General features: G+C 48.8%; 8 protein-coding genes across 8 annotated transcripts; 3 read left to right on the top strand and 5 right to left on the bottom strand.

Moving 5' to 3' along the window:
- Positions 1 to 2,381: 2,381 nt before the first annotated feature.
- DEU56DRAFT_694732 (uncharacterized protein) lies at positions 2,382 to 2,811 on the top strand (the record flags this gene model as incomplete). The annotated part of the gene is made up of 2 exons (XM_041347203.1): positions 2,382 to 2,612; positions 2,668 to 2,811. Coding segments are annotated over 2 exons (375 nt in total), but the record flags the coding sequence as incomplete, so codon positions are not given.
- Positions 2,812 to 8,444: 5,633 nt separating this feature from the next.
- DEU56DRAFT_717178 (uncharacterized protein) lies at positions 8,445 to 8,609 on the top strand (the record flags this gene model as incomplete). The annotated part of the gene is made up of 1 exon (XM_041347613.1): positions 8,445 to 8,609. A coding segment is annotated over one exon (165 nt), but the record flags the coding sequence as incomplete, so codon positions are not given.
- A 399-nt stretch (positions 8,610 to 9,008) lies between these two features.
- DEU56DRAFT_756386 (Alpha/Beta hydrolase protein) lies at positions 9,009 to 9,869 on the top strand (the record flags this gene model as incomplete). The annotated part of the gene is made up of 3 exons (XM_041350037.1): positions 9,009 to 9,129; positions 9,181 to 9,575; positions 9,639 to 9,869. The coding sequence occupies 3 exons, from the start codon at positions 9,009 to 9,011 to the stop codon at positions 9,867 to 9,869; spliced, it is 747 nt and encodes a 248-aa protein (XP_041208039.1).
- Positions 9,870 to 10,689: 820 nt separating this feature from the next.
- Positions 10,690 to 12,243, bottom strand: DEU56DRAFT_947147 (uncharacterized protein; the record flags this gene model as incomplete). The annotated part of the gene is made up of 8 exons (XM_041359061.1): positions 10,690 to 10,795; positions 10,835 to 10,977; positions 11,142 to 11,323; positions 11,490 to 11,526; positions 11,594 to 11,645; positions 11,687 to 11,728; positions 11,780 to 12,124; positions 12,158 to 12,243. The coding sequence occupies 8 exons, from the start codon at positions 12,241 to 12,243 to the stop codon at positions 10,690 to 10,692; spliced, it is 993 nt and encodes a 330-aa protein (XP_041208038.1).
- A 490-nt stretch (positions 12,244 to 12,733) lies between these two features.
- On the bottom strand, positions 12,734 to 14,279 carry DEU56DRAFT_737359 (uncharacterized protein; the record flags this gene model as incomplete). Its single annotated transcript, XM_041348579.1, has 8 exons — positions 12,734 to 12,854; positions 12,904 to 13,058; positions 13,172 to 13,303; positions 13,349 to 13,487; positions 13,534 to 13,724; positions 13,775 to 13,889; positions 13,947 to 14,081; positions 14,131 to 14,279. 8 exons carry the CDS (start codon positions 14,277 to 14,279, stop codon positions 12,734 to 12,736), a joined length of 1,137 nt encoding a protein of 378 aa, XP_041208037.1.
- Positions 14,280 to 14,490: 211 nt separating this feature from the next.
- Positions 14,491 to 15,482, bottom strand: DEU56DRAFT_947146 (uncharacterized protein; the record flags this gene model as incomplete). The annotated part of the gene is made up of 3 exons (XM_041359060.1): positions 14,491 to 14,560; positions 14,595 to 14,642; positions 14,710 to 15,482. 3 exons carry the CDS (start codon positions 15,480 to 15,482, stop codon positions 14,491 to 14,493), a joined length of 891 nt encoding a protein of 296 aa, XP_041208036.1.
- A 357-nt stretch (positions 15,483 to 15,839) lies between these two features.
- On the bottom strand, positions 15,840 to 17,726 carry DEU56DRAFT_913064 (uncharacterized protein; the record flags this gene model as incomplete). The annotated part of the gene is made up of 3 exons (XM_041357480.1): positions 15,840 to 16,214; positions 16,267 to 16,505; positions 16,556 to 17,726. 3 exons carry the CDS (start codon positions 17,724 to 17,726, stop codon positions 15,840 to 15,842), a joined length of 1,785 nt encoding a protein of 594 aa, XP_041208035.1.
- Positions 17,727 to 20,636: 2,910 nt separating this feature from the next.
- Positions 20,637 to 21,124, bottom strand: DEU56DRAFT_756383 (uncharacterized protein; the record flags this gene model as incomplete). Its single annotated transcript, XM_041350036.1, has 4 exons — positions 20,637 to 20,729; positions 20,761 to 20,821; positions 20,856 to 21,036; positions 21,079 to 21,124. 4 exons carry the CDS (start codon positions 21,122 to 21,124, stop codon positions 20,637 to 20,639), a joined length of 381 nt encoding a protein of 126 aa, XP_041208034.1.
- Positions 21,125 to 23,453: the final 2,329 nt, after the last annotated feature.

Raw genomic sequence — 23,453 nt, 5'->3', positions numbered from 1 at the left:
CGCCCCAGCATACTCCCCATTGAAAATACCCTCGAGAGTGTCACCGATGCTCCTACACTCGCTGGAGGTGATCGGGTTCCAGACTCGAGTCGAATCACCGAAGGATTGTCGTCCAAGGTGATTGAACAGGACGACCTATATGCAGCCTTCTCCAACCCGACTTCTGGCCTCCTTATGGCTTACCATTACTCTGGAACCGGCCAGCAGTCAGTTGCAGAGTTGCAGCGGCTCACCGGCTTCGTTGGTGATCCGCTATTTAATAATAGCGATGCCAATTCATTTTCCCATACCCGGGAATCCAAAAATATCGACGCCTACCTGGAGAAGAAGTCTAATCCGTTCCACCAGGAATATGGCTGGCGCCAATCTGCCGTCAAGATCAGGCTACCTAAAGAGGGTGAGAAGTGGGACGCCGAGTCCGAGGCCCCAGAACTCGAAATTCCTGGTGTGCATCATTGATCGATCACTGATATCATCGAGTCCGTTTTCCAGGATGACGTCGCTACAACTTTCAACATGACGCCTTATCGCGAGTTCTGGAAATCTCCGGACGGACGGGACATTGAGGTCTTCTCAGAAGCATACTCTAGCCCCGAAATGGTCGAAACATACGCGGAAATTAACAATTTGCCCCGCGAAGAAGGTGATGATCTCGAGCGCACCATCGCATCACTCATGTTCTGGTCGGATGCCACCCATCTGGCGAATTTCGGCGACGCATCACTCTGGCCGTTCTACCTCTATTTCGGCAATCAATCTAAGTACATCCGAGGCAAACCAACCGCCTCTGCATGTCATCACGTCGCCTACATTCCAACAGTAAGTTTTTTTATGTATATCTACATATGTATATAACTCTAAACCGATCTTCAGTTGCCCGAAGATCTTCAAGATCAATACAGGGCTATATTTGGCGAGCCTTGCACAAGCCAGGTCTACACGCACTGTAAGCGTGAACTAATGCAGGCCATATGGGCTTTACTTCTCGACGAGAAGTTCATGCACGCGTATGAATATGGTATTGTAATAAAATGTGGGGATGGTATCACTCGTAGGGTATTCCCCCGTTTTTTTACATATTCAGCCGACTATCCCGAGAAGTGAGTACATTAATTAATTTCTCGGACGCAGTACTAACGCTTCTCAGAGTTATTCTCACAGGGATAAAAAATCTGGGGCAGTGCCTTTGCCCACGCTGTCTCACAAAGAAGGACGAGGTTCCTTTGATGGGATCAAGGTTGGATATGAAACGTCGGATCAGGCGTATGCGGAAGGACGACAGGGCAAACCTCCGAGAAGTCGATGATGCGCGCGCGCTCATTTTTCAACTGGGTGTGCCTGTTGATGGCACCCGCGTCAAGGCTATTCTCAATGACAAGTCCTTGGTGCCCACTCGAGTAAGTTTTTAACATTTGATTGACTTTCTATCTAACTAATGATATTTGATATATAGAATTCATTCTCTGTCAAGCTGTCACCTCACGGATTCAATCGATTTCGAATGTTCGTGGTCGACGAACTTCACGAATTCGAACTCGGTGCGTGGAAGGCAAAGTTCACCCACTTGATGCGCATTTTGCATGCCGCTGGTGGTGATGCCGTCCAGAAACTCAATGAAAGGTGTGTATTTAAAATTTTTCATTACATCTACTGATCGATCTTAATAGATACCGCGCTACGCCGACCTTTGGTAGAGGGACGATTAGAAAGTTCAATTCAAATGCGTCATCGATGAAACGTTTGGCCGCAAGGGATTTCGAAGATCTTCTGCAGGTAAGTTTCGGTTTCAACTTACTCGATATGGTTATTTACGATCGTATGTATGTATAGTGCGCAATCCCTGCCTTCGAGGGCTTACTAGTACTTCCGGATGACGACACGGATGATACTATGGTCCTGGATCTTTTATTCGATCTAGCTACTTGGCACGGGTTCGCAAAATTGCGAATGCATACCGAGGACACGCTGCAATTTTTTGACACTGCCACGGCTGTTCTGGGCCAGACGGTACGAAGATTCGCTCGAACTACATGTAAGCGCTACTATACAACCGAACTACCTCACGAGTATGCAACACGCGGACGACGGGAAGCTGCCTTAGCTTCCAAGCTTCCAGAAGCAGACCCGAAAGGCAAGGCCAAGGAAGTTCTATCGGGTCCGAAGCGCAAGAAGCTTAATCTCAGCACTTACAAATACCACGCGCTGGGAGATTACCCCAACACGATCCGACAATTTGGTACTACTGATAGCTACAGCACACAGCCGGTAAGTTTTATTCTTAATTCATGTGTATATACATACTGATCATACTATTTTAAATTAACTAGGGTGAACTTCAGCATCGGCGCGTGAAGCGTTGGTATTCGAAAACCCCCAAAGGGAAGAAGAATACAGTCTCTAGTATGACAAGGATAGAAACCCGGGAACGACTCATGGGTAAGATTGTCAAGGCGCGAGCTACATTAGCATCAAGAGAAGGTGATGCCGGTTCACAGCGCCGCCAACGCCAACGCACCTCTCCATCCGATCACTACCATATTTCCAAATACGCGACAACTTCATTTGATCTCACAGGATGGCTTAGTGAACTACCAGAAGATGATCTAGCAGTAGTGGTACGTCTTTTTTTTTACCTTTTAAAGTTATTTCATCTGATGGGAGGGACAGGACTTTATCCCTAAACTCAAAGATCATCTTCTCGGACGTATTCGTGGGATTGAGTACACTGGAGATGAGCTTGATTTCACTGACGAAGAACGCGCCCAGCTAATCATCGCCAACAACAAAATCTACGAGCACAACGTCCTCCGCATCAATTACACTACATACGACTTACGGCGGGAACAAGATTCACTCAACCCACGTACCCGTGCCGACGTTATGGTCCTATCACACGAAACCGATGACGCACGGCACCCGTATTGGTATGCACAGATCATCCGGATCTTCCATGTGGACGTTTGGGACCGAAATGATGCTTCTATGGAAGAACCACGCCGAATGGAATTTTTGATTGTGCGGTGGTTTGGACGCGACGCAGGTTACCAATCCGGTTGGTCCGCAAAACGATTGCATCGCATCGGTTTTCTCAGAGGCGAGGATCCCAGCGCCCTCGGTTTTCTGGATCCTGACGTCATAATTCGAGGCGTCCATCTCATCCCAGCATTTGATTCTGGCAAGACTGATGAGTTTCTTCATAATTCATTTGCTCGACACGAGGCAGATCTCAATCAAGATTGGCGGTATTTCTATGTAAACATGTGAGTTTTTTTATATCTATCTACTTCTAATCAATTCATTGGTCTATTGCTAGGTTCGTAGATCGAGATATGTTCATGCGATACCGAGGGGGAGGTATCGGTCACGCTATATCCCGCAAATGGGATGAGTTCCTGCAAAGTGATGGGGCGTATGTGAATGAAGAGGCTGAAGAACAGGAGAATGAAGGTGGGGAGGAAGATGCTAAGGGAGAGGGAGAGATTGAGGAGGACGGATATGACGAAGAGGAAGAGGAACTGGAAGAGGAGGAGGAACTGGAAGATGATCCCGATATGATAGAAGCGGACGAGGGAGAAGACTTAGACGATCATTTTCTTATAGCAGAAGGCTACGGCGCTTTGTAAATTGGAGTAGTATAGATAATTTGAATGATTTCATTGATTTGCAGCCCGTCACATGATGCAAGCCACATGGCACTTTTTCCTCGAGTTGTGGCATTGTACAGCCTGCAGCGCTGTGCTTAGAAAATATTGAAATTGGTTGAATCATTGATCGATCGTGATCAGGATTTTGTTTGCATGATATCATATCATTGCCGGCTTACAGGTACAATACATTGTTCTTGTAACATTATGACAGTAATATAACATCTCTACCACCTTATAACTATGATGTAAGAGCTAACCCACTATGTTACAGCTACGATAAGGGCCATGGGAGGGTGACGACGATTTTATAATGTGTAGTTTGCGTATGACGTATGCATATATGCGTCGTATTACTCGGACGCTTTGACGATTACTAATAAGGTAGTGTCACATGTTGTGACATTTGAGGAGTTTTGCTGATGCGCTCCGAGTCTATATGGTGTACACAGCCTCGTCGTCACTGCAATGCACCTTGATGCACAATACACGATGCCCCAAACAACGTTTGCTAGTTGGGTGTAGCATATATGGATTCGGCGTCAAACGGCAATGGCAAGCATGCATACTTGTAAGTAGACAAGTATTCGTTCACCGTTATTTTTTAACTATCAAGGCGCTTGCGATACTTTTATGGTTTGTTGTCTTATCGTGGGACCCTTCTCCAACTCCTTCTCCTACTTCGCTACAAACTGATTCTGATCGTCATCAACTATGAGCAAAGGCAATCCACCGAGGGATTCAATTACAGAAACCCGCGCTGGCGAACCAATAGCTAGTGAAAGCTCAGTACGGGTACGTGGCTAATGAGGATCATTTGAAACTTGAAACACTGACTCTGATGCATCCTTCGTTTAGGGTCGACGTCGTGACAAAATCCGTCGGTTTGCGGGGAAGGTTAAGAACGAACTGGCTAACACGTTTTCTGTGAGTAAACGATGATAATTATCGAGTGTCCTGGAACACGGCTGAGACAAGTTGTACAAAAGCGTTCGAAGGATTCCCGCACCCCAGACCCTGTTCTCCTGATCACTAGCCATGAAGGTTCTTCATCGAGTCCGTGTATTGAGGTAAGTACTTAAACTTCTTCACTTCTGCTCTCTCTAAATCCATGGTCGCACATCTTCAGGATGTATCATCTAATGTAGAACGACGTATTAACCCCCAATTGGCCCTGAAGGCTGCCGGTGCAGCTGTAGAAAGCATGGAGCCACTTTCGGGACCCGCGCAATCTGCAGCGTCTGCCGCTCAAGATGGACTAGCGGGTCTCGATACCGCAGACAATATCCAGGACACATATCTCCAACCCCTCAGGATATTCAACGCTGTTATCGGGGAAATCGCGGATGTATGGACCCTTCTTCTCTATTGGAACTGACCTAACCCTGATTCATAGATACATCCATATGCCAAGATAGCACTGGGCATATTGTCTTCTGCCTCAAAAGTATGTCCGGTTTCACCCCCATCCTGATCTATTGCTCACCCACCATCTCGTGCAGATCATTCTTGCTCAAGTAGATCGCGATACAGCGGTAATTCAGCTTCTCCAGAAATTGAGTAAAGTTTATAGTTTCATGATGGAAGGCGAAACCCTTCGCCATATTTCATCAATGGGAGCTATCCTTAAACAGATCTCTGATCTGACTCTTAAATGCGCCCATTTTATCGAAGATTATTCGAAGCCCAAGAACTTTCGTGAGTCTTACAAGCTGTTGCGTTTTTCACCTTCTCAGGCTTCTACCATCATCACAGGGAAGAGACTCAGAATGAACATCGTCTCGAAAACGAATAATACGATCCAACAGTACAGCAACGAGTTGGAAGCACTCATGCAAACCTTCCGGGACCAAGTTGCCCGGGACTTGGCCATCTTCCTTTCCCGTACGGGTAAGTATTTGAACGTGTTCTGTAACTTGACATTGATTCACACCTTTTCAGACGAAAAACTGGACCTCAGCGGTATGACTTATGCAGCAGGCGCGGGACTAGATACCGCGAAACAGTGCCTACCAGGAACGCGCGCGGAAATCCTCTCCCAGATCAAGGACTGGGTCAAGAGCACCGGAGATGATGTTGAACGTGTGCTGTGGCTATCTGGTCCTGCGGGCAATGGGAAATCAGCCATCGCCCACACCATTGCTAAATGGTTCCACGACGTGGGAGGTCTTGGTTCATTTTATTGTTTCGACGATGATCGAAAAGCCGAACGTCGCCATGAGAAGGTTTTTGCCACCATCGCGCGCGACCTGGCTGACCATCGCGCGCGACCTGGCTGACCGTCATCCGGAGATGAGGAGAGCATTGGCGGAGGCAGTTCAAAGCGACAATGCGCTCAAGAACTCAGTAGATATTGTGCAGCAGTGGCAGAAGCTTCTGGCGGAACCGCTAGGGAAGCTTTCAGCATCAACCACAGGGCCCATCGTCGTTATCATCGATGCATTGGACGAGAGCGGCGGAGTTGAGACACAGCGCAGCCTTCTCCGCATTCTGGCCGGTAAATTGGCTGTCCCTGCAATCACCAAACTCCCAAAAAATATCCGGATTATTGTTACATCTCGCCCGCTCTCTGACATCGAAGATGAGCTTGCAGACGCTCAGCACATTAGACCGATGTCCATGGACGAGATTCTACCAGAAGTCGCCGAGCGCGACATCCGTGCTTACGTATCCGAGGAGTTGAAAGGGTTGAATGACTTCCAAGACAAACAATTTACAGTCCTTGCTGAGATGGCGGGCGGACTTTTCGAGTGGGCGCGTCTTGCCTGCGGATACATCAGAGACTCCCATACTGGATTATCTCCGATGGAGTACTACAACAAAGTGGTGTTACGCGATCCTGCGAAGAGACAAATGCTGTTGCGCAACATGTATCGCCTCATTTTAAGAGATATCATGCACATGGACACATCTACCAATGGCCAGCGTTCACAGGAAATGCCTCTGGAGGAGCTAGCGAGATTTCGCTCAGTGATGGGACAAATACTGGGCACATTTGAACCACTTCCTTTAGCTTCCCTGAACGCCATGAGGGGCCATTTTCCAAGCGAAGAGGACCGCTATGGCGTGGGGTTAATGGTAAAATGCATGGGTTCCCTCCTCAGCGGGACCACCGACCCAAATTCCCCAATCCGGCCCCTTCACGCATCCTTCCGCGATTTCCTGACGGACCAACCAAGCAGCGGAGAGTTTTTCGTCGACGTGCCGAGCATGCAACACGACCTTGCATTCGCGTCACTTCGAGTGATGGAAGATGGTAAAGATGGTCTTCGGTTCAATATCTGTGATTTGCAGTCTTCGTATCTCCCTAATTGTAAAGACCCCGGGCTGCGAGAACGAATTGAAACACGCATTCTCCCACATCTGTCCTATTCCTGTCGATTTTGGACTGCGCACGTACGAGACACGGTTTTCGACAAGGAGCTGGCAAAAGAAGTGAAATCATTGTTCGACCACGAGCGGTTGTTTTTCTGGCTCGAGGTACTTGCCCTTATTAACGCACTTAGTGGTGCAGTTACTGCCCTACCGCTCATTGCCCAGTGGCCGAAGGTGAGCATATGTTTACTGGATGTCAGACAAAGTGCTCACATGCAACCGCAGGGCCATTCCGAATTCAAAGATCTCTCGCTGACCGCCATGGACGTCCGGAGGTTCATTCAAGTCTTCGGCGGCATGATTTTACACAGCACACCACATCTGTATGTATCAGCACTCCCATTTACACCTATCAATTCTCCACTATCGAGACAATACTCTGCGCGGTTTCTGAACACTCTTCATGTTGCATCCGGACGCGATATGAACTGGCCGGCTGCTCAGACCGTGCTCAGGGGGCACACTAGGGAAGTTATCTCGGTCTCGTTCTCGCCGGATGGCACTCGCATCGCGACTGGTTCTTGGGATAACACTGCCCGGCTGTGGGATACAGCCACAGGGCAGCCAGTCGGTGATCCCTTGGAGGGGCACACTTCTGGAGTTAGCTCAGTCTCGTTCTCGCCGGATGGCACTCGCATCGCGACTGGCTCTTGGGATCACACTGCCCGGCTGTGGGATACAGCCACAGGGCAGCCAGTCGGTGATCCCTTGAAGGGGCACACTGGCGCAGTCAGCTCAGTCTCGTTCTCGCCGGATGGCACTCGCATCATGACTGGCTCATACGATCGCACTGCCCGGCTGTGGGATACAGCCACAGGGCAGCCAGTCGGTGATCCCTTGGAGGGGCACACTGGCGCAGTTGCCTCAGTCTCGTTCTTGCCGGATGGCACTCGCATCGCGACTGGCTCTTGGGATCACACTGTCTGGCTGTGGGATACAGCCACAGGGCGGCCAGTCGGTGATCCCTTGGAGGGGCACACTTCTGGAGTTACCTCAGTCTCGTTCTCGCCAGATGGCACTCGCATCGCGACTGGTTCTTGGGATCTCACTGTCCGGCTGTGGGATACAGCCACAGGGCAGCCAGTCGGTGATCCCTTGAAGGGGCACACTAACGGAGTTACCTCGGTCTCGTTCTCGCCGGATGGCACTCGCATCGCGACTGGTTCACAAGATCACACTGCCCGGCTATGGGATGCGGCGACGAGACAGCCCGTGGAACAGTGCGCCGACTCAGAATTAGATCATTCAGTATCCTCAGATGAACATTGCATCGTGCATCCCATGGAGACCGCCACTGCCAAGCCACGCAACAATCGCGTCATCTGCTTCTCGTCTAATTCTACCCATGCGCTGTGCAACCCTACTGAGTTAATGGCGGGAGCCTTCCATGATGGCCGACAGTCGACCTTCTTTATGCTGGATCATGACAGTGGGTGGGTAAAAGGCCCTAAACAACAGCTCTTATTCTGGGTACCACCTGCTTCTCGCGCCCGATTTTATTTTCCTCGGACTGTGTTAGTGATACCTAGAGGTCCAGAGCTTGATTTGAGCTGCATGTCGCATGGTCGACATTGGCAAAAGTGCCACGATTTGTGAGTCTCTCAAGCCTTTTCCTTTGCTCGCACTTACTAAAACCACTGCTTTTAGACCTTGATAACGATCATGGTATTCCAGTAATTGACCCATGACGGAGATTTATAATGTGATATGGAACGTACACTAGATCATACTTTGTATTCCATTCTATACCGAGCATCGAGCCTTGAGTTAAGGGTTGTCCGAACGAACAATATAGCACAAGTGGGCGAAACATCCTGAGAGAACTGAGTGGGACAGAAACACAGTTCGTTGTATCACTTTACAGCATATCGTGAGGATGGCCAGTACGTCAAACGATATGGGGGAGGCCTGCAAAACTGTGCGAGACAAGAACAAGCTGGATAAGGAAAAAGCTGGATAAGCAAATCAAAGCCACATCTGAGTGCCTGCATGTCCACTTCAGCGTCCCAGTGGGGTTCACCTACCGCTTCTAGGCGGGCTCTTCTCATTCATGGCATGACCATGTCCTCGCATTCATGGGAGGGCGTCGCCCAACTATTGGCAGCAGAAGGTCAGGGTTTTGTTATATTATGGCGATGATCATTTTTGACGAATTAATCAGGATTTTTCGTCATTGCTCCAAACCTCCTTGGGCATGCATGGAGGCAGTGCGCGGACTATCGCGTGTCCGCCTTTGCAGAGGATCTCCGACCGTATTTCTCCATGAACACGTCCTACGACGTGATTATAGGACATTCTCTTGGAGGCGCTGTGACCCTATCGCTCTTGCCATTTTTGCCCAAAACAAAAGAAACTACCATCATACTCCTCGACCCCATTCTCGAGCTTACGAAGGAGAATGTCAAATTTAAGACAACATTGGTTATAAACGAGACGGCCAAGATTAGAACTGCCGAAGAGCACATGGTTGACAATCCCGCTTGGTCACGACGTGACTGCATATTAAGAGCGCTTGGAGTCTCCATGTGTGATCGCGCTGTTGTCGAGATGTTTCGGGTAATATTTCAGGTGTCGAAATGGCGAAATGCAGCTTGCTGACAGGCTCTGCCCTTGTAACAGCAAAACACCCCATGGTCTTTCAGTGGGCTGCTCAAGAGCATCCCCACTAACGTCAGGATCACCGTACTGGTATCCGATCCGAAGCTCAGCGATAATTGTTATTTGGAACATATCCCTTGTGACGTAGAGAGATTGGATGCCAAAGTTCTTACCGGCATTGGTCACTGGATTCAAAACGAGTGCCCGGATGCCATCATGGATGTGATTCCTCTACCACGAGCAAAACTGTGACTCGGAGTCCTTGCAGAGAGTCTAGAGTAGTTTCCGACGTAATTTTTATCAGTCACCGCGACATCCAATATTCTGTACACTTGTTATTGAGTTTCCCCAAGCTACTTAAAACAGCTGGTTTCGCTGCTTACGAGCACAATGCAATGCTCTTTGGTCCATAAGATGTCGTCACATTCATACAGTTCAACATGAAGTTGTTTGCTACAACAGACATCGCTGAATGACTGTTACGATCCATGTGCGTGCACCTATTCGCAATGCTGACAATGGTCGTCTTGTGTCCTGCGATATTTGCACAGATCCGTAACACCTCCTAGAACGATTTTGAGATCAGTAAAGAACGTTACTTACAACGTGTCGACCTTCGGAAAGCACATCACTAAATATTATAGTATGCACATTAGTAGTTTCTCGTACCCGCCGCATCCACACTTAGTCGTCGCAAAGCGAGTCAGCAACGAGCGCCTGTGGAAGGGGTGATCTCGCTCGACGGCTTCGGCAAATTCGATCAGCACTAAGCCAACTGGAGCACTTTTATATTTGCGCAGAAACCCATCGACGTCCAACCCTGGTACCTGTTAAGGCATGGGTTCTTGCGCTATAGGCAAATCAGAACTTACGACTTAGTCAGTGACTGATGCGAAGACTCACCTACTTAGGTTTTCGTGTCTAGACCTCCCATCCAAACTCTTGTGGACATCCACTGACGTCACTAGCACCAGAATAAATGACTCGATTGGCGTTCCTTGGACCTGTAAAGGAACGTTCAATGCATAGCCTTTACAAAAGGGTGTTTGGAACCCTCGATCCTGAGGCCAGCTTAGTGTTCGGACATGATGAGACCGTCGATTTGTGACGTATTCGCCGCTAATTTGCTCTCCAACGTTTTGGAAATGATGTTTCGGCCGTCGAGTTCATTGATTGACCTGGCGTATCAACTGAGATTAGTTTGGATATTAACTGACCTAGCAGATAGGCACCAAGTATGCGGTGGTGTGAAAGTTTCAAGTGGGGCAGAATTGAAGGTGTGGTGTATTGGAAAGGGAAAAGCGGAGCGCGCGGTATGCTGGCGGCTGTGATACGTAATACGAAGAGGGACATCAGAGAACTGGTGGACAGATTAGAATGAGATAGATAGCAATATATAGTAGACAATCACAAGCATCAGCAAAATTCTGCCATCGATCGTCACATGGTCATATTTGACCTTACCTAGGACAGTAGAGTTGCTGATTTTCTTACACAGTTTTGTGATCAGGGAAAAACACTCACATTACTCCACCTCAAACTTAGCGACAACGTGGAGCAACAGTTAATGAACGATCTAGAGGCATCAACAACCGCCACGTCGAAGTTAAGGTTCGCGATTTCGGGGCCAAGAGGAAAAGACACAATCTTCCAGCGAACGACAACTGTCCACCAAGTGAGCGAGACCCAATCGATGTCGGGCAAAGCTAAAGGTGGAGCCAGATGAATCATAAACGCAACTTCAAGAAGTCACGTTCGCGACTTCGAAGCTAAGAGTCGTATGCAGCCTGTTCCAAGAGGCCCTCACATCGCTCAAACTCAAAATTCAAGGGAAGGTGGAGCAAACGCTGATAGTTGAGCTGGATGACTTACTACCACCGTGTCGGAAGTATGTTCCATATCGTCGAAGCTAAGTGTGAAGGTCAGCATCTTCACAGAGACGGATGATATGTTCAAGCGAGCAATGATCGACTGACGACTCCTACTTCAAATCTTGACGCCATCTTCTTCAGAAAGTGAAAGAAACATCTGCAATATTGCAATTGGGAATCCGTGCGAAGAAGACATACCTTTGCGCACCAGCCGGAGCCTGTTCACGCTTGGCATGGGTGCTGTATGTTGGCATGGGTGCTGTATGTTTATGGTTTAGTACCTTGGCTCACGGCTTGTGCACAATGTTGGTATGTTTCACCATTGTCGTGACCTCGCACGGCCATACTTGATTGTTCTCACTCATATTATTGGTGAAATCGCATGTCCTTGCGCCCTGCTTAAGTGATAGTTTATGTGTGCATTTGGGAACCTCAGTTATTCCATTGGTGAATGGAATAACGATGCTATCACTCGGTAATGCTTGGCGTTCATGCCAACCTCCCAATACATAACAAATGAATTTTGAAAGCAAGCAGATGAACATTATAAGCCGAGTACCCCATATGCCATGAGTATGGCTGTAATTTCGGCATGTTCCACTCTTGTTGTCTCCTCGCAGGCCTAAGCTTGCTTTCCTGTGAGCGGAACGAAGAGTAAGAATTACATACATCACTTGCTGTCGCACTATTTTTTGTCCTGTCACGCATCTATACTGCCCATCTGGATAGGAATGACAAGTAGAAAATTCTGTCATTTCGCAAGTATATATTGTCTGCCTCGCGAGGGGATTGACGACTAGGAAATACATTTAATTAGCGCTGTTGCACTGCATTTTGTCTTTTAGCAGGTCTGTACATGTCGTCTGCAAGTGAGAATGATGAGTGGGATTTTGTCACCTTGAACGTCAATAATTTCTGTATCTGATCCGAATGATAACTTTGGAAATGTACATATCACCACTGTCACACTGCTTTTTGTGACCTCGCGCATATATACTTTCGGTCTACGATGGGAATGATGAGTAGGTGATACAGATATCACGGCTGTCATGAAGCATTTCCCCGATTCAGCTTGTAGGGGTTCGAGCGCAGGGATCTGATACCTGTAGCTTTACTTGAATTATTCACAATATGTTTCCTACAGAAGCTTCACACCAAACGAGCATTTGAGATATTCACATTAAAAACGGTACGCTGCTACTACTGTCACTAGAATATAGGAGCCGCACTTGAACTAAAAATGAACTACTCTGAATCGAAAAGGGCATCATCCAGTTGTGCTCTTTGTGTTGCGAGAGCGTTAACGGACATCCTCGCCTTTGCGCCATCGCTGAGTTCCGCACGTCGACTTGTTCCGAAGACTTTCCTAAAAGGCGGAGATCAGCTAAAGACTGTTGAGTGTGTAAAGAATGCACCTCGTCCACCATGCCAGGAGCCGCTTGACCTTTTGCTGCGCTAGTCGACCAGGGGGAATTTCGAAGAAGTCTACAATGTTTTGCCAAAATAGTTTGTAGTCGAAGTCGCCGTCAATCGGGCGCCATGAGGTCACAGAAGACAGTGCAAACCGCAACTTGTTGCATATTGTCAGTCCGCAAGAAATTATAAATTATGACTAGTTACCTGACATGATGCATATGCGATCGAGCGGGGCGTGACTGCGTGCATCTTGATGATTTGCGCCACGTGTGTCTTGACTTTCATGCTAGAATGGACATCCTTCTTAGCGCGTCGGTTGGTTTCGATTATATTAGCAGCGTCGCCATCACCAGCAACATCCCTGGCGGAGGAGGGTGACGTGAATATAGCTTTGAAGGCCTGCTAAAAGTGAGATCTTTGTCGACCGACTCGGGAGTGACTAACCTGAAGCAAAAGAGTGCTTTTGAAGAGGCCCTCCTCCAGATTGTCCTGATTCGCTGTGTATTTTTCATACAGGAATGCTGGCCAGGACATTTCCGTCACGACATAGTCGTCTGTGCGATCCCTGATTCCTGCTCTGACGCTGGCGGATGGTTAGTATCAGGCAAGATCTCGAGTGAGATAGTTACATTGGGCTATTCCAGTCTAGCTCAGTCGGGCAGAGTAGTCTGCCGCATGCGTCGTTGACAAATCCACGACAGTGTTTATCATCAGGGTCGACCAGAGGATCAGGCTTCAATTCGCGATTGATCCAATCGGCGACAAGGCTTTTGAGCTTCGAGGTGTCATCCCCTCGAGCACTATCGGCCCCCTGCCTAAGCTAAATAACGGCTCAGTAAAAGGCAAATGGTTTGTAACAGTAAAGCGCACCTTTTTTAGCATATACGAGAATTCAACATTCTCCATGTCCAATTCTGAAGCTTTCGAGTGAAACCACGGGAGGGCGTGGTTAAGGGCGATGTACCCAGTTTGCAAACGATCCTGACTATGATGACGAACCAGTGATCAGCAATCGTGAAGCATAGGTGAAAAAAAGACTTACTCGACAGTCATATTTTCATCCTCGCCGTCCAAATCGCACCTCCTATCATTCTCGCGTATTAGGTCTTCGATGTTATCGAATAATGTAACGATACGTCTGAGAGCTCTTCCTTGCGACATGTAGTAGTTCGTCTCTCTGAGAATGGCAATGAATGGACAGAACTAGGTGTAAATGGTGTTCATACCTTTGTTTGGCCGCATGCCCCGACTCCAGTACCTGTAGCTTTTCTTCTAAAGCAGCAATTTTCCGCTTCTGACGAGCACTCTCGGACGTCGCCACCGCTAGTGACTGTGACGATTCTGGAAGCTCGAAGTCGTCCTCTACCTGAGACATGAAGCTCCACAGCGAGAAGGTGACAAGCTAAATTGAGCCTATGGAAGAGGGTAGGAGATGAGGGACAGGACTCGCCATGTTGGACAATTGTGCACCCGCCTTATATGATGGCCGTCTAGTGCTGGCAAAGGCAACTGCCTGATACATACGCCTATAAAGGAAGGCTTCAAATAAAGTTAGTATCCAAATTCGTACGCTGGAAATGTACATGTCAGGGTGAAGAAAGCTCGTTGACGTTATCATTGAAGTCTGAAAATGGCATGCGGGACAAGTCCGACATGCTGAAATCAAATTACTAATTTACATGCAACTTACCCAGTCTTCGTTTCCCGTGTTCGGCTGGTCCGAGCGTAGCTGTCACATCTGGTCAATGAAACAGAAAAAAAGTAAATATTAGTAAGTAATCATCGCATGTTGTGGCATCACCCACGCGTTACAGAGTTCCTTCCTGCCACTGGGGCCCTTCCTCCATTCAGGACTGGAGGTTGCCTTGCAACTGCTGCATTTGAGAACACCAAGAGGGCGATTATTGGTGCTACGCGGAAGGGTGTCCTTATGTGTTCCGGGGCTTACTCGGTGCCTGGGAGGAGGCACAATGTCGGTGCCACAGGGCGCAGGGGGGACACTGGCCTCGAAGGCCTCGAAGGCGGCCTTGGTACTGTAGTCCTCAGGACTAGGTGTAGCTTGATAGGTGCTTAAAGACGCTCTGCTCTCGCCATAAATTGGAGACGGCGATGGTCTCGAGTAAGGCGACTCCCGCAGGGTACATGAAGACGATGGCATCCCTGCCATCGAATGGGCAGGGCTTTGAGCGGGCCACCTGTTAAACTGCGAAAGCGAGGAAGAAGGCTCCGGATAACTCCCCCAGGGCGAGTGGGAAAATTGAGACGTCAAAGACTGCGTGTAATGTCCGTAAGATTGTGGCATTGAGGTAGACACTGGCGGGAGTGTGTACGGGCTTGCCGACAGGTCATAGGGGTGATGTTGGCTGTGTGCAGGCATGTAGGCGTCTGTCGACCTCGTGAACGGCTGAGAATGAGAATAAGAGACAGACAAGCTCCGCGAAGCAGGCTGTTGGATGGTGTGGCATGCAAACGTTATTGAACCTATATCCGCTTGCTTAATAGAAGCACATGGACTTTCATCAAGGAAGCGCTTACCATGAGGGATGAACACGCTTTCCACTTCGCCTATTCCAGGCATTCAAGTTGTATCTTGGATTCTCCAACGTCTCGTGCAACTCGTCTTCGCACTGTTATCCCGAGTGGACGTCTGAATGCCCGCCGCTCGCCTAGTGAAGTCTTTTGCTCCCGGCATACCAGGGTAGTCTTGGCTACTGTCTGACGGCCAGCTCAACAGAAGCCGACAGTCCTGCATGCATGGCGTGCCACACCAATTTGTCCATGGAGTTCTGTGATGCAGTGAGTGTGGGACACGCGCTGACGGAGCCGTTAGTCAGAAATGCGGAGGGCTGTAATACAAATTGAAAGCCTGAGAATTTATACGCTACATTGTACTGGACAAGTACAAAATAAATTAGTATGTGCAATAGTAGTTACTTTAGCTGCCGAAAGTAAAAACAATGTAATTACGAATGAGGAGCATCAGGTTGCGAAACTCCACCAAATCACTGCCGGCCAATGATGCAATCCGACGTCGCATTCTCATATAACATTCCTCGCTTTTCGGAGTGTGAAAATCGGTATCTGTGGGCCAGCCTGAGCCGTTCGAATCTTCAATTACCCGTAGTATCCAGTCACAAATAGCTGCGGACAAGGCGATGGTGTTCTCAAGGCGGAACCCCCAGTCGTTGATATCGAAGGATAGATACTTACGATACCCCTGGTTGACCAAAACATATTCTACGACGGTGAGGACGGTTGAGTTCCCGAATGGGACGCGAACCACCGCGCCTTGCCCGTCGCTCGTATCCCGCTAAAGTAAATATCGAATATGAGCGGAGTAGCGCTGAGACATACATGCTTACCTTAATCAGTGCGTCAAGGTGATTAACATCCTTTAGCACTCCTGAAGCGCCCCGTGTGCGCAACGGCGCCACCTCGTGAGCTTGATTAAATAGGATTGGAAGGTATAGGCGATAAGCTCCAATCACTATCCCCCAAGCACAGCCCTGGCAGTTCTTGTGGACTTGTTTGACCGTCCCTTTCAGCCGCGCGAGAGCGCTCTGACCTTCTGGCCACAATTTCCACGCCACGAGCTCTTTTTCTGTGTCCTCCGTGAGTCACAGGATGAATACGAGGGAGGTGGACAAATACCATTGAGCGGGTGCTTAGTGATCGCTTCATCAAGCGCTGTATTGGCCAAGGTAGTGATATCGTTGTCCGTGGCGGGATACAGAGATTTTTGAAATAATGACAGAATCATCAATCTTGTGGCCTCATCCTTCACTTTGGCAACCACTGCAGAGTCGATGTGCAACAGTAAGGTTGGAGTGGACTGCGTCGATGCTGAGGGGATTTTAGCGGGAATGAATTTCATCTGTTTGTGTGCAAGTTTCCGCGGGATGGGTCTTTTCTTGACTACCCTGCCGACCGCATCATTAGCACCAGATGAAAGGAGGTGGCCTTGATCGTTCGGGCTGCAGGCGCCTAAAGCCGTCGAACTTGATTGAGTTGGAGCCGCGAGACTCGTACTCGAGTCGAAGGGAGTTAGAGTAAGGGTGGTTGGGAAGTTCGGGGATATGGCCATCGGGACTCGGAAATAATCATATGCGCTGAGTGCGGCTGCGGTAGTCCGTGGATTGAACTGCGGAATTGGGTGGTTTGTGCCCGCAAGATCCTCATGCTGTGGAGTGTGATATCCAGAGGCATGATTGGCCTGGCTCGTAGTCGGGTCAGAGGAGGTCGGGTGAGGGATGGTTTGGGACATGTGTGACTGCGGCCCAAAAGTTGGGTAGCTGCCACCCGTATTGGGTAGCTGCCACCCGTATGGGTAGCTGCCAGTCGGGTCAGAGGAGGTCGGGTGAGGGATGGTTTGGGACATGTGTGACTGCGGCCCAAAAGTTGGGTAGCTGCCAGTCGGGTCAGAGGAGGTCGGGTGAGGGATGGTTTGGGACAAGTGTGACTGCGGCCCAAAAGTTGGGTAGCTGCCACCCGTATTGGGTAGCTGCCACCCGTATGGGTAGCTGCCAGTCGGGTCAGAGGAGGTCGGGTGAGGGATGGTTTGGGACATGTGTGACTGCGGCCCAAAAGTTGGGTAGCTGCCACCGGTACGATATTGCCAGAGGGAAGGATCGGGCGCTACGACGCCGCCAGTTTGGTGCTGGCCACCACCTGCCATGGGGTGACTGAATCTGCTCGCTGGTGCTGTGTTCCCTTGCGGCAGCTGAGGCAGTTGTGGGTGGCTGGGTGTGCTACCATCACCGTCACTTGACGGATACCCGTGCCAATTGCCTGAGCGGCCGCTATGCTGGTCACGGTGAGCCATTGCGTTGAATAAGTTCTAACTGCCTGCGGTCAGTCCTTGACAACGATAACATGAGTTGCCTACAAGTAGATGTGCTTACCTTGAATCAATTTGGAGGCAGCGGCAAACCTTTGGATGGACTCGGAAGTCAGTTACGGGGTGCCCGAATGAAAGAAGGATTGAGATTGCTGCAGCAAACTTGAACTCGTAAGTGTCGGGCGTTCAAAGTGGTATCTGGCAGCTGTTCGTGATGCGATCCATTATTGGGGTATGATCTAACGTAGTCACCTAGTTTACTAGTCACTTACTCGTTCGAAGCTGCACTTACCTCGAGGCTGGCCCCTGAACATTAAATCCAACGCAATTTTTGACGAAGTCGGATTAATTCCCGCTATGATCAAAGGCGTCTACGATTCATTGAATTGAGCCCTCTCCTAGGCTTTAGTACTCACTATTGGTTCAGATCCCGGTTCAGATGGAGGGACTCGGCGTGGTTCACCGCTGAATTCACTCGAAGCTTGAATCAGGGACCACGTACTTGATTTCTTTCTAGAAAATACACATTATGACTGAATAAAACTTCCATGGTTAGCGACATGCATCATTATTTAAAAAAGGACTTACCAGAATCGACTACTGTCAGGCCGCATCAGTGAACTGGTGAGTTCTTGCTGCGTCAGTGAACCGGCGAGTTCTTGCTGCCAGATCAGTGAACCGGTGAGTTCTTGCTGGGCTGGCGATTATGATGATTACGGCGATCTTCGGTTCCAAAAAAAGGTACTGACCTCGTAAGCTTAAAGCACCTCCATCGATGGAGCATAGCCTTCCCTAAATTGAACCTCGTGGCCTTGTAAGTATCACATCAGAAATAAACTCAGAGTTTGAAATTTGAAGTTATCGGCGTTTGAACATTTGAATAGTTGACGACCGAATATAGAAATTACCGAATGTAGACCTCACCAATGCGGCTCGTACGTACACGAGAACCAGGACCGTCAATTTGTTCGTTATCAGCGCTACTTCGTCCGGGAAATCTGGGGTACCTCTGTCACGGACTCTGGGTCTGTCACGGACTCGGTAAAGTATGGGTCCACTCTAGGGGAGTGTCAGCCGCTCGGCTCAATTTGGTCGATGAATGCAGGCAGGGTTAACCGTGACCGTAATCACCAAAAACAACGTCTACAGCTATCTCCTCAGATCCATACACTCATATTAAGCTTCTACATCAGTGGCTAGGGCAGACTCCTGTGGGTCCAGTTTAGCTTTTATGACAAGCCAGGGAGCAGGAATTTAAGTGAGGTCAGTGAAGATCAAGTGTTGAAGCAGTGTTATTCCCCCGAGAACGTAAGATTACAATGTATCAGGAATATGAATATGGTACTACAACTTCAAGCTTTCGTACTACAAGAAGCGAACAAAATCAACGGTGATGAGTCCCCGAGAGCCTGTGACGCGAGATCAGTACAAGTTGCCATATGGGAAAAATAATTACCTCATGCACCGGAATTCTCCGAAAAAAAACCATGACCTTCATCCGAACTGGCACTATCATCCGATTCCAAGAGAGTTACTGTGGTGATCAATCAGCATTAGTATCATTTGCAGATGGAAATACGCACATGCAAAACTTTCGACTTCATCGAACTCTGAGTCAACAGCAGCGAATGACGTCAAGTCACGCTCGTACGTAATGGTACTGCTGTTTCTGCGATCGTCGAGTTCACCGTTAGTACAGTTGGAAAGCGTCTCAATCGCGTTTTCGAGTGGCTCCGAAGCAGCATTCACATATGTTTCAGTTTCGCTCTTGACGGTAATTCCAATAAACTTGGAACGCTGATTGACCGCATCGACGTGCAAAGCCGCTGCGAGAGCACGTACGCGCCTCCATTCAATATCAGCTTGGATCGCGATGATGGCTTGAGCGAGGGCGTCTTGAGTCAGGTGCTTCAAACTATGTTTGTCCTAGAATAGTATTAATAAGGAATTTAAAGATACATTGACATGCCCCTTGAATACCCACCACTTTCTTGGAACCATTGCACCCCAAACACTCCTCACCATAGAGGCGCTCTATTATGTTGGGACCGCATCTGTGATAGGGCTTGTGTCTTTCCTTGGCGCTCTTCGAATAAGTAGACAGCTCGCGAAGTATGGGAGGAGGAGTAATAGGTCCAAATGTGTCATCAGATGAAGCGTCAGATGAAGGTGGTGATCTTGGAGGTTTGATATGTTTGGTTTGCAAGACATGGTCATGACAAGTCGGAGTCTTAGAGAGAACGCCTGAATCATGCTTCCGAACAGGAGTGGCACATGGACCACCCCCCTTCCTGTCATGACAGTCGAGACTAGTAGACCGTCTGGTAAGACGAGGACGGGCGAGACAGGTTTTCATGCGTGGTAGACCTAGTAACGAGAAACGGTCAGTAAAGAGAGGGAAGGCAACTGAGTTTCAAACCAGCTGCTACCACTTATATCAATATTCTCACAACGCATACATTTAATACCGAAAAGGTAAATTTCCATACAACCGCCACTATCATGATAGCCGCGTCACAAAGAACTTAAGAAGAGTATAGGCATCATATGGTATGATCCGAGGTTCGAGGGGATTTCCTAGCTTGGCAAGTACTAATACATACAAGTCACTTTGCGAGATCCAAGTCAGGGCATTGGGAGCACTGTTTCGGGCGGCATTAATTGACCTTCTGAGCTGAGCGGTGCCCCGTCTACTAAGTCAAGTGAATCGTCAGTACTTCAGTACTGGCAATTGCAAGGCGGGGTAAAGCTGTTGTCTTGAAGTAAGAGTTCAAAAAGGTGTGTCGCGAGGCACACAGGAAGATTAGTAAGTTCTCGCCTGAACTCCCACGACTGGACTCCCCTAGTCAGGATTTAACCTACTTGAGACTATGGCATTAAGTTACATCCTTGCCATCAGAGGCCACATAAGTCAGCCCATCTTGGCATCCTTGGACTAGAGGCGCTTCTTGTCTTTGCATCTTCGTGCCAATTCTCCTCGGGAATCCACTGTTCGAATGACATGCGAATTAACGCACACCTTCCAGACCCCGGGAGCTTCTGCTTCGCTCGCAGCACGTGCCTGTGGTTTGTCGTCGACACTGAGGTGAAAGGGCCTTGTTCGCTAAAGCACACGACAAATGTGATTGCTTTAGAAGATTGGATGGGCCCGCTGGCAGGCACGGCGTGTGTTGAGACTTGAGAAGGTAGTAGTCCTGAATGATCTTCGGGGGTAGGTCATTCAAGACATCCTCTTTCAGCTGGCGTAAGAGGAAGGGCAGGACTTGCTTATGCAGAGCCTCGAGAGCAAGAGCAACTTCGGTTAGCCGCAGACAAGTTCTCAGGATGTGTCACTTACCAGCTTTACCAGTCTTCTCCTTTCCATCCGAGTCACGATTTGACATGATTGGCTTGCTGAATCGCTCATTGAACGACGTTTCGGTCCCGAGGAAGTCAGGCCCATCAAGAAGTCAAAAGGACTCCAAAGCTCCAACACGTTGTTCTGGATTGGAGCGCCCGAAAGAATGAGATGATGTGATATGTATTTTCAGCGCTCCGCAAAACAAAGTTCTCGAGCCCCTTCGATCATTGCCGCATGCAGCTGGGCTTTAGGACGAGCACCGTAAAAAGGTATATTTGCTGCAGGGTTTGATTACATTCCGCAGCGCTGAGCTAAGCAGAACGTAAAGTGCGATTTTTGGGCCCTCGTGATCACTCGGCCGTTATCTGGCGTTGCTGGCTGGGAACTATGGCAAGGAAAAAGGAAACGGTGGTCGTTCTTCTGAATTCGATGCGCTGGTGCGCTCGGCGATCACATACGCATCCTCAGAGCCACGAGGACGGATTCGGCGCTGCTGAACACCATCCGTGATGCCCTTGGTCGACCATACCGCCTTCCAGGCATTGGACCTTCATATCCTTATCAACAACGTTTTTCGCTAATACCAGAGGCTTGTTGATCCAGATGCATCGCTCAACTGGGATCTTGCCCAGGGTATTGCCAGGCTGAAGCTCGGCGTCGTCGGTGACCTTACAGACGACATACAGGGCCGACTGGGGGGCATAGCCTCAGTCCAAGCTAAGTGCCGCGAGTGTAATGCCATTCAATGATGCAAGTCCGCTGGAAACGGCTTCTGACATCATTCTTGACTCCAGGGCCCCATTAATACATTTGATCATCAAATTTTACCATCCCATTGTCGCGTGTCGTCTACACTGGAATCCCATGAATCTGCTATTTCTTCGGCTAGTCATACCATGCGCGGGTAGCCCCAGCTGAAGATAACTCCTTCAGTGCTGGACTTTCGACTGCTGATCTATGGCGCTCAGCGCAGCTATTGCCCCGACCTTCTGCTCCCCTGCCGCCGCACCACAGCACTTCCTCCAAGGTCGTCCTGTGAATGGGGTTCAATCTACTTATCGCCAGCCTCAGCGAAGTTACCCCCACTACCATTGTTTCCAAGTCCAACGGGGCTTGCTTTCGGTCTAGCACACGTTCCTCACCTGTCGCTCGGGAACGCTCAGCAGCTCTATTCCATCGTTCTCCTATAGGAGACAGTCATCACCCGGCCGTTACTCGTGTACAGCAACAACACAACATTTTCAGAAACTGGATTATAACCTCCTACTTTACAAATACGAGTCTATCTTATGCTACCTTTTCATCAAATGTCGAATCTTGTTTTTTTCCGAGGCCGAATAAGTCAAAAAACGGTGGGTAGGATCTACAAAAGAATCCTGTATATACCGCGTTGTACTAGCGGGTGAAATCCGAGTCCACTGGTGTTGCAGGCTCTAGTGATGGCTGTGTCTCGGACTCCGGTTCAGTCTCGCTGTCATCGACCAGCGGTGCACTTGTCTTAGTAGTTACGGCTTCGGCAGTGTGTTCCTTCAACAAATGTTATATCCTGCAAAACATTTGAGTAGTAGTTGTCGGAGATTTTTCACGGGCATTATAATGCTCCCGCATTTTAATGTGCCTCGAAATAATTTTAACGACCATTGTGACTGAATTACGTTGGGATTGTTATGTCTAAACTGAGTTTCAATGTCGTTACGATAACCTCGAGGCCTATTACATAGTAAGGCATATGTGCAGCGCTCACCTTTATCTGAATCCATCACCCACCATACACACCAATGCCCAAGACGTTGCCTGCGAAGCGGCAGCGATCATCAGAGACCACTGAGTGCAATCTTTGTGGTACGACAATTCTGGCTCGTGGGTTGGCATCCCACACAAAGAAGTGTCAAAAGCGGGAATGGGAACAACGTGAGGATGAAGAACTTGCTGAGATAGTTCGAACCGCTGAGCAAAAGGGTGAGCCGTCAAATATTCGGATGTGCTAACTTTTACAATTTGAATGGTACAGGGCGTCGAAAAGAGCGTCAAAGGCTTCGTAGACAACAGAAAGGACTTGAGCGCGCACAGTCTGGATCTAGGCCCCCGGAAGCTCTGCCAAATGTCTGTCCGCAAAATAGCAGATTTCAGAGCAAAATTTGACCAAATGTCTGTCCTAAGATAGCAGATTTGAGGCTGAGTTTACCTGAGGTCTGTCCTTAGATAGCAGATTTTTGACGGCCGGCCGGCACCTGTCAGGCGCTGTCAATCACAAAATATAGGAAAATGACAGTCAACTGTCAGACAGCAATTGAGACCAACACAGACCAGCAAGGACCAGCGCCTGCCATATTTTCATTTCCGTGCTTCTCGCAGCCTTCCTGAGCTATCCA

Source organism: Suillus clintonianus, assembly GCF_016758775.1.
Source record: "Suillus clintonianus strain FC179 chromosome Unknown DEU56scaffold_39, whole genome shotgun sequence".
Classification (NCBI taxonomy): Eukaryota; Fungi; Basidiomycota; class Agaricomycetes; order Boletales; family Suillaceae; genus Suillus; species Suillus clintonianus.
Note: the sequence above shows the minus strand (reverse complement) of the source record. Positions and strands in the feature narration are given on the sequence as shown.